This window comes from Rhincodon typus, chromosome 31 (genome assembly GCF_021869965.1).
Source record: "Rhincodon typus isolate 14 chromosome 31, sRhiTyp1.1, whole genome shotgun sequence".
Lineage (NCBI taxonomy): Eukaryota > Metazoa > Chordata > Chondrichthyes > Orectolobiformes > Rhincodontidae > Rhincodon > Rhincodon typus.
Genome location: NC_063362.1, coordinates 28895382 through 28905143, shown reverse-complemented (window position 1 = coordinate 28905143; position 9762 = coordinate 28895382). Strand labels below are relative to the sequence as shown.

General features: G+C 39.8%; 1 protein-coding gene across 1 annotated transcript in view; it reads right to left on the bottom strand.

Annotated features, from left to right (window-relative positions):
• The window catches only part of mtor (mechanistic target of rapamycin kinase), a 358206-nt gene continuing 348444 nt past the window's right edge, over nt 1-9762 (bottom strand). The window contains exons 55-57 of the mRNA XM_048614903.1: nt 9289-9369; nt 5197-5302; nt 1-489 (exon numbers count right to left, since the gene is read on the bottom strand). Coding sequence (XP_048470860.1) covers nt 474-489; nt 5197-5302; nt 9289-9369 — 203 coding nt within the window. The 3' untranslated portion in view covers nt 1-473. The remainder of the gene's footprint in view (nt 490-5196; nt 5303-9288; nt 9370-9762) is intronic.

Here is a 9762-nt window from a genome sequence, read left to right as displayed (position 1 = left end):
TAATTCTAGGTTGACATCTTTATTGGTATTCTACAATAACAGTTCATTGTCTCAAAGACTGGCCAGAAATCATATGTATTCCATGATAGTTACAAGCTCTATACTTCATTCGGTGTGCTCAGCTATATGTGATTAGTTTAGCACTAGAAACATTCTTGTTATTTACATGAGTGATGTTCAGTCTGTCAGCACTTGGTGACCAGCTCAGTCCTCAGAACATTTCACTCAGCTCAAACTGGCCAGAAAAGCACCAACTTGTTCTGGGAAATCTTCCACAGGTTGGGGTCTCATATCTGTGCGTTTCAAAGGTTAGGTCTGCCTTGTAGAATGCAGGCTACAGGCTACCAAATTACACTATTTGGCTACACGGTTTAGTCACCACATCTGGCAGATTGGAAGCTATATTAAAAATGGCTTGTTTAACAAGAATCCAAGTTCAACATGGGAGGTTGTCCGCAGGTTCCAAAGTTCCTTCACCAAAAGGGACACCTGAGGATTTAAAAAAAAGTATATTACTTTTCTGCACAGCAAACGTATCAATTCTTCCCTATGCTGCAAGCTTTCAGCCAACTAGTAGCGGTTGTTTGCACAAGTCAAATACACAGTCCTGTTATCTGTAGAACTTGTATTGAAATTTACCATTAAATGAGGAAGTTACAAATCTGTTGATTGAAAAGTATGAGAATAAATTCATGACAGCCCTAAGGAAGTGATTCCAATGCACAGTCCTGCTCCCAATTAACCAGGCTCAGGTGAAAGGATAATAAAAACTTTTGATGTAAGAAGTAAAATTGTCACACACTAATGCAGTGAGGCGAGACTGTCCAAGCCCATCTTCATGGGCCACTTTACGAATAGATGGAGCTTCATGGGTCACACAAAGCTCAAATCACGTTTTCTATTCTTTGGTATTATATCTCACGTCAAGGATATCAACATATCTTGACAACACATCCTCATTTAGCATTAAATCTCCAATGTCATAAAGGCATTTAAAACAGTCCTTTTAAAACAGAATAAACAACAAATAAAAAGGATTGGATCACAAGGAGAACTGAGTTTCCATGGCCACACAACTAGTAGGAAAAGTAGGCTTTGTTTAGCCCATGGGTTGAAATGTGTTTTTTTTCTATATGTATGTATGTATATGATATTCATGGATTATGGTGAAACTCTTTTGTTCTAAATAATGATAAAGAGAAACATAGTATTTTTGCAATTACTAAACCTTTGCACTTTTCGTGTGGCTTGATTTGCAGCACACTCGGCCCATAACAAATGTGACAATCCCAGTAGGAAATGTCTTCTGAAACTGGGGTCATCACTAGGTTATATAACACAGGTAACTGTACTTTGCATTCGGCTTGTACTTACACCCATGTCTAGTGCTGATAATTGCGAATGTTCCATTCATCCAATTTCACTATATTGAGATTCCAAACTCTTAATCACACATAATTCAGAGAACCAAATGTAAATTGAAAAGTTTGAGGATTCCTGCAAAATACTGGTTCCACATTCTCAATAATCTGGCCTTTTCTGTACAATCAAGGCAAAAGCCTCTCTTCACCTTAGCAGCAACTGTCCAAAAAGCACTTTTCTTCTGCAAGAGTTCAGAAGTGTTAATACACTCAGCCATCCATAGTCTCTGCACAAACAGGTTCAGCTAACTGAATAGATTTTCCCGTGGTCCTGTGACATTCTAACTGACATCCAATTTCAACGACTGGCGTTGAAAAGCAAGATGTCAATTTCACCTCAAATATCATTTGGCTTGGATGAACAGTTACTAGTTTTCTTATTGAAAAAAATAGTGTGTATAACCATGGAAAGATATAGTACAGTTGGAGACCATTCAATCCATCCATCATTCTTGTGACAGCTCTTTAACAAAATTATCCAATTAGTCCCACTCTCCAGCCTGGTAAATGTTTTCCTTTCAGACACCTATCCAGTTTTCTTTAGAAAGTTATTACTGAATCTGCTTTCACCATTCACTCAGGCAGTGTATTCCAGATTGAAAATTCACTGCATATCATTTTTCCTCAAATCGCTCTGGTCCATTTGCCCTTCAAACCTTCAGTCAATGTCCTATGTTTATTGATCTTTCTGCCGTCAAAAGCAGTTCCACATTACTAAACCTTCTCAAAGGATACAAACCAACCTCTCTGGCTTTCTATAATTACTGAAGTCCCTCTTCCCTGGCACCATTCTCAAAAACCTCTTGTTCAACCTTCCTAAAGCTTTGACACAGCTTTCTCAAGTTGTCCTGCCACTTTCAGTAGTTTATGTGCATACAAAACCAATTGTATTCTTGTACCAATTTAATTATACTGTCTCTCCTTATACTTTCTACCAAAATGTACCACTTTAGACTTGTTCATTTTAATCTTTCACACTTCACCAGTTTATGTCCTCCTTACTATCCTCTTCAACGTTTATTGCATCTGAGTTTTGTGTTGTCTGCAAATTTTGAAGTGATGCCCTATGCACTCAAATCTAGGTCATTAATACACATCAAAAAAGAACAATGATACTGACATTTGGGGCACAGCACTCTATTCCAATCTGAAAATCAACTGTTCACCACTAATCCTTCCTTTCTGTTGGCGGCACATTGAGAAAATCTACAGAACAAACTAGGATTGGACAATGCTAAAGAGACAATGAACAACAGAGTATACATCACTAATTATGAAAATGCAGGGGAGCATCAAACTGCTGCAGTTGCAGTTCAGTAAATAACAAGGATGAGAAGATACAGGAGCAGAATTATGCCATTTGGCCTTTCAAGTCACCTCTGCCATTCAATCATGGCTGATATGTTTCTCAACCCCATTATTCTGCTTTCTCCCTGTACCCCTTGGTCCCTTTACAAATCCAGAACCGAGCTATCTCTGTCTTAAATACACTCAATGATTTGGCCTCCACAGCCATCTGCAACAATGAATTCCACAGCTTAATCAAAATTTCTTCTCATTTCAGTTCTAAAGTGTCATCCCTTCATTGTACCCTCAGGTCCTAGTCTCTCCTCCTCGTGGAAACGTCTTCTCCATTTCCACTCTGTCCAGGCCTCTCAATATTCTTTAAGTTTCAATTGGATTTCCTCTGCGCCCCCAACCCCCACCATCCTCTGAACTCCATTGAGTACAGACCCAGAGTCCTCAACCACTCCCATGTAACAAGTCCTTCATCCCTGAAATCACTCTTGTGAACTTCCTCCGGACCCTCTCCAAAGCCAGCACATCCTTTCTTAGATATGTGGCCCAAAACAACTCATAATATTCCAAATGTGGTCTGACCAGAGTCTTACACAGCCTCAGCAGTACACCTCAGCTCTTGTATTCTAGCCCTCTTGAAATGAATTCTAACAATGCATTTGCCTTCCTAACTGCTAAGTGAACCTGCTTGTTAACTTCAAGGGAATCCTGAAGTAGGATTCCAAAATCACTTTGTGCTTCAGATTTCCAAAGTCTATCCCCACCCTTGACATCAAAGCAGTATTTGAACAAGTAGAGCAACAAGAAGCCCAAGCAAATCTGGATCAATGGGAATCATAAGGAAGACAGTCTGCTGGTTGGAGTCATACATAACACAAAGGAAAATGGTTGTGGATGCTGTAGGTCAATCCTCTCAGTCCTGTGACACCTCTGCAGGAGTTCCTCAGGGTAGTGTCCAACGCCCAGCAATCTTCAGTGATTCATCAAATGACCTTTCCTCCATCATAATATCAGAAGCGAAAATTTTTGTTAATGATTGCACAATGTTTAGCACCATTGTGACAGCTCAGACACATCTCAGACTCAGAAGCAGTTTGTGTCCAAATGCAACAAGACCTGAACACTCAGGTTGGGAAGTTATAAGTAACATCTGCACCACGCAAGGTGCAGGTAGTGACCATCTTCAACAAGACGGAATCCAACCATTGCCCCTTTACATTCAATGGCATCACCATCACTGAACCCCCCACTATCAACTCCTGGAGGTTACAAGTGACCAGAAACAGAACCGGACTAGCCATATAAAAACAGTGACTACAAGAACTGTCTGAGATTTGGAAATCTACTGTCTACTGCCAAAAAGGCATATGTCAGGAGTGTGATGGTGTACTCTGCACTTTGCTGGATGAGTGAGCTCCATCTTACATTAAAATCATGCAAGGACATAAATTTCCCATAAAATCACATTCAGTTTGTTTATAGGAAGCAGTTTACCCTCTAACTCACAAGAATCAATGCAGTTAGAGTCTAGCTAGTTACAATATCTATAAACACATACATAAAATACAAAGACTAGCAAATTATGGTGAATAACCATCTCCAAAAAGGGTGCTTTACTTAGAAATGAAAGATAAAACTACATTGCTTGTATCACATGAAATCCAATTTTATCTCTGATACATTCGCTTGAATTGTGGTTAGATGTGTGATTATGTGATCAATTTCCCTGAGGCTCCTTTGACAGCACCTTATAAACCTGTTGCTTCTACCACCTGTAAGGACAAGAGCACAGAGACATGGGAACACCACCACCTGCAGATTCCCCTCTAAGTCACATACCATCCTGGCTTGGAATCAAATCACCATTCCTTTACTGTAACTGTGTCAAAATTTTGGTACTCTCTTCTTTACACACAGTGCATGTTCCTACAGTCCAGGGATTATGGCGCTTCAAAGCAGCAGGTTACTACCATCTTCCTCAGGGCAATCACTCAGGAGCAATAAATGCTGGCCTCAACAGCAATGCCCACATTCCATGAAAGAATTAAGAAAAAAGACTCAGTGTCAGAGTGTACAGTTAGGCCATCTAAACAATATGTACAGCGTAGGTCAGCCTGACTCTATCCCTAGGCCTCAACCAACAAGAGCTAGTCAGCATTTCTATTTATGATTCTGAAACAAATTTGGCAGAGACCAGGAAGAGATTGTGGAAATTTCTGGCCCTGCCTTAGTGATACATCAAGTGGCTTTAATCCGTAAGACCCATCAGGAAGCTATGAAATTGTGCAGATACTTTTTAGAAAGGGTGGTGCTTTACTTAAGTATTTGTAAGCTCTCAATTGCTTTGTAGTAAAAGTATGAGCTTGTAACTAATTTTAAAAATATGCAAAATTGTCTCCGCATTTTCTCCAGAGAAACCTGGTGCTAGAATAATGCGATCTTTCTACATATTGTTGGATGATGTTCTGTCACTTACCATCCAATATAGCACTGGCAGAGGTTCTCGTGGGATGTTGCCTGTTTAATTAGCAGCTCTACCTGAGTGGGAACATCCAAAGTCTCGTCATGCGCAAAATCACGACCTGAAATACAAATCAACCACCATCACAATCTAAAATTTATTTTGCAGTTTACATTAACATCAAACTATAAGTGTAAATGAAACAGCTTCTTAAATCTGATACAGATTTTGTATTTTAAAAAATATAGAATGAATGTTCAATGTTGCCCAGTTTAGTGTTGTTTTGCTTTAAGTTGCTAGGGCTGGAAATCTCATAGAATCTTGACCTGACCCAATTAGTGTCATTGTGGCATGATTTCGTCATCTCTCAGACTTGAGGTGAGGACCAGTCTTCTGACTTGCAGCCTCTCCCTATACTGTACCAGAGCCCAAGTCTTCACTAGTGAGTCCCCACTCACCAAGCCTCACAGCTGCTGCACGTGGCCAAGCCACAGCCCAATGGCATCTCTTGAGGTTCTGCCTGGACATAACAGAGTCACCTTTCCCAGTCAGCAGGGCACAGCCATGATCATGTTAGAGCTTGGTAGTAACACTCTCCCTCTGAAAATGCCACCTGGGGAACTGCACGATTCCCACAAGAGTCTGGCAAACAATACAGGAGAACTGCCAAACTCCATTGGATCAGAATGTCCAACACTCTCTGTCCTCTAGCCTGGAAAATCCCCAGAAGTTCTCCTGCACTGTCCTATGCTGCATGCCACAATCTGTCACAGGAGCCCTGTAGCCCTGGCGCCACTCCAGAGTGGGGGGGGGTGAAATTGGAGAATACAGCTACCAAGCCCAGCCGGGAGAAGGAAGAGCCAATGCCCTGCAGCCAGCCCTGTAGATATCACCACTGAGCACTGGCCAGCAAGAATGGGCACTGTGGTATTGCAAAAAGATGATAAGGCAGAGGCCAGGACATGGCCAGTGACAAACAATTACCCCAGCAAGCAACCCAGATCCCAATGAGCAAAGGCCCACCCTTGCAGACCCCAGACAGGGACACCCCAAGCTCTAATCTGAGGAGACACTATAGGAGGTTCTGTAAATAGAATGTTACATTTTCATTTTATATTTTAAAATTTCTCATTTGAAGTTATTTCATTTACCAATGTAAAATGTGGCTTTTTTAAAAATCTCTGCTAAGGAAGGTCCAATGGAACTTAACTCCAGTTTTAACATTAGGAATCAATATTTTACTTCATATTGCTGCACTTAAAATTACAATTTTCAGGAACCAACTACAAGTTTAAGTAAGGGCTTCCTGTACTTCATAGAAATATTACAGCAATAACTTCTAATAATTAATGTTTAAATAAAAGGAATGATAATTCTACTGTATTCACTTGAAAGTACTTCTTAATGAAGGTGGGAGTGATGAAGTTGCTGCAACCAGCAAGCCATTCAGAGAAAACTGATTTAAAATATAGAGATTTAAACGAGTCTATTGAATGTGTTACCTCATATGCACTTCCACTATCAAATTTTTACGTTAATATGTACACATTGGCTAGAGTTGGTTAGCTCAGTTGGCTGGATGTCTGGCTTGCTATGCAGAGTAACGCCACTAGTGTGGGTTCTATTCCTGCACTGGCTGAGGCTACCATGTGGACCTTTCCTTCTCAACCTTTCCCCTTGCCTGAGGTGAGTTAAATCTCTCTCTCATGAGAGAGCAGCCCTATGGTCCAGCAGGACTATGGTGACTTTACCTTTAGACATTGGCATTTATAATAAAGTTGCCTCTTTAAACTTTCAGCATATAATTACTGCTTCCACCAATGCAGCAGCACCGTTAGTAGGAGGATGTAATTACTAGGAAACAAGTCAATATGGGTCGCTTCCAACATAACTTTAGACAAAGGAATTTATAATAGAAATAAAGACAAAATTTAAAACTTTAAAATGCTTTCAAGTGCTTGTCTTATTTTCCTCGGCTGGATCGCAGTGCTTAATTTTTTAAATAATTAATTCACAGGGTGTGGGTGTCACTAGCAAAGCCAGCATTTTCATGTTCATCCCTGATCACTGAGGTGATGAGGGTGATAACTGAATGGATTGCTGGACCATTTCAGAGTCAGGTAAGAATTAACCAAATTGCCCTAGATCTTGAGTCATATATGGGCAGACTGGATATAGACAGCAAATCGCCTTCCCTAAATCCTTTAAAGGACATTAATGAATCAGTTGGACATCTATCATTATCCAATAGGTATATGATCACTATTACTGATACTAGAATTTTATTCTGGATTTACTTAATTATTAGATTATTAGTTCAATTTTCTGGAGTACTAGTCCAATAACATAATTGGTATGGTATACTTTATGTACACCTAACAATTGTACTTTGTCTTAATTCTTCTTGGGCAATGCTGATGTTGATTGTTGATTAATCTTACATTAAAATCATGCAAGGACATAAATTTTCCATAAAATCACATTCAATTTGTTTATAGGAAACAGTTTACCCTCGAACTCATGAGAAGCAATATAGTTAGAGTCTAGCTAGTTACGATATCTATAAACACACACATAAAATATAAAGACTAGCAAATTATAGTGAATAACCATCTCTATAAAGGGTGCTTTACTTAGAAATGAAAGATAAAACTACATTGTTTGTATCATGTGAAATCCAATTTTATCTCTGATACATGCAGAATTCTCTTGAATTGCGGTTAATTGTGCGATTATGCGATCAATTGTATTTTCCACACATCACCACAGCCCTGAAATGATCAATTTTCTTAAGTAAATGCAAGGTAACTTGTGACTGAACAACTTAACAACCAACTAATTCTATTCTATAGCTAACATAAATAAAGGACTCCTTTTAGACAGTTATCCAAAAGATGTGTAAAATGAGCTGAAAGTGTATACAATCACAGGACAGAAGACCATCAGTCCATCAAGTTTGTACTGTCAAAAGTATACTACAACCTACACTAGTAGGGGCAAATTACTGCAGTCATCCATACCAAAACGTTAGCTTGCTTTCTCTCCATGGATGCTGCCTGACCCGCTGTGATCTCCAGCATTTGTTGTCTTCAGTACCTACACAAGGCCCATTTTCCTGCACTAGGCCCATAGCCTTGAGTGTTATGATACTTCAAGTGCTCATCCATGTACTTTTTAAAAGATTGTGAGGTTTTCTGCCTAACTATCCTCCCAGGCAAGCATTCCAGACCCTTACCACATTCTGGGTAAAAAGTTTTTTCCTCAAATCCCCTCTAAACCTCTTGCTTTTCACTTTAAAAGTGTGTCCCCTTGATAATACTTTTGACAGAATACTGTCTACTTTTCTCTTAATTTTTATACTCTTATTTCATCAATCAGATGTCGACTTGCCTTTGTACAGCACTCTTGCATTTAAGTCCAAAGGTTGATGGTCCATGCCCTGTTGTAGAACTTGAGAACGTGATCTACGGTGATCTGCTGTGCAGTGCTCAGAGCATTGCTATTTGACAAGACATTAAACTAAGCAATGCAACATTTCATGCTCTAGGCCTTGCCAAAAGTTATTCCTCAATTAACATGAGTAAATGCAGATGAAGTGGTTACTTATTTTGGTCTGTTACTTTGCTACATGCAAAATGGTTATCATGTTTATGGACACTGCAACACTTAAAAGTAACAACCTGGCTGTGAAGTGGCCTAAGTGAGTGCAAAATGCTATATAAATACAACTCTTTCTTTCCTGCCTCAGTATCTGAAGACACATAGAATCCCTACGGTGTGTAAACAGGCCATTCGGCCCAACAAGTCCACACCACCCCTCCGAAGAGCATCCCACGCAGACCCATTCCTCTCCCCTCTCCCCGTAACCCTGCATTTCCCATGACTAATTCACCTAACTTACACACCCCTGGACACTATGAGCAATTTAGCATGGCCAATCTACCTAACCTGTACATCTTTGGACTGAGGGAGGAAACCCATGCAGATGGTGAGGGCTGTTATATTCTACTTGTCATAAGTTGTTGAAAAGAGAATTTAAACTTAAAAGTAAATCAGCAAATCCCTTACCAGTTGGAGAAAGTAACAAATTGCCACTCTCAATCTTACCTGTGAGCTTGTCTCTGACTCTGTTAATAATCTGAATTGCCTTTTTGTTCAAGGCCTCAGGTTGCACCAAACCATCCCCAACTGAAAAAAAGAACAATTAAATATGGGAGAACAGGGCCAGTGGTAGTGGGCTTGTTTGTGTTGTCATAGCACTATTCTGTAGTTACGTGCACAGTATCATCAATCCCCAACATTTTTACCAAATTGTACAGACAGACGGAAAACACAAAGTAAATGTGCTTCTTTTGAAGTCCAAGTCACCACTCCCATTCTTCCTGTTTTTGGAAACTGATTGATTATTTGTTGAAAGGTTTTCAAACACCTCAATAGGTGATGACGAGATTTACAAAGAATCCTTTTAAATCAGAGTTTAAACATGATATTACTGACACAATGAAGCCAATCTGCCCTCATACTTAGGTAACAAGGTGTAGAGCTGGATGAACACAGCAGGCCAAGCAGCATCAGAGGAGC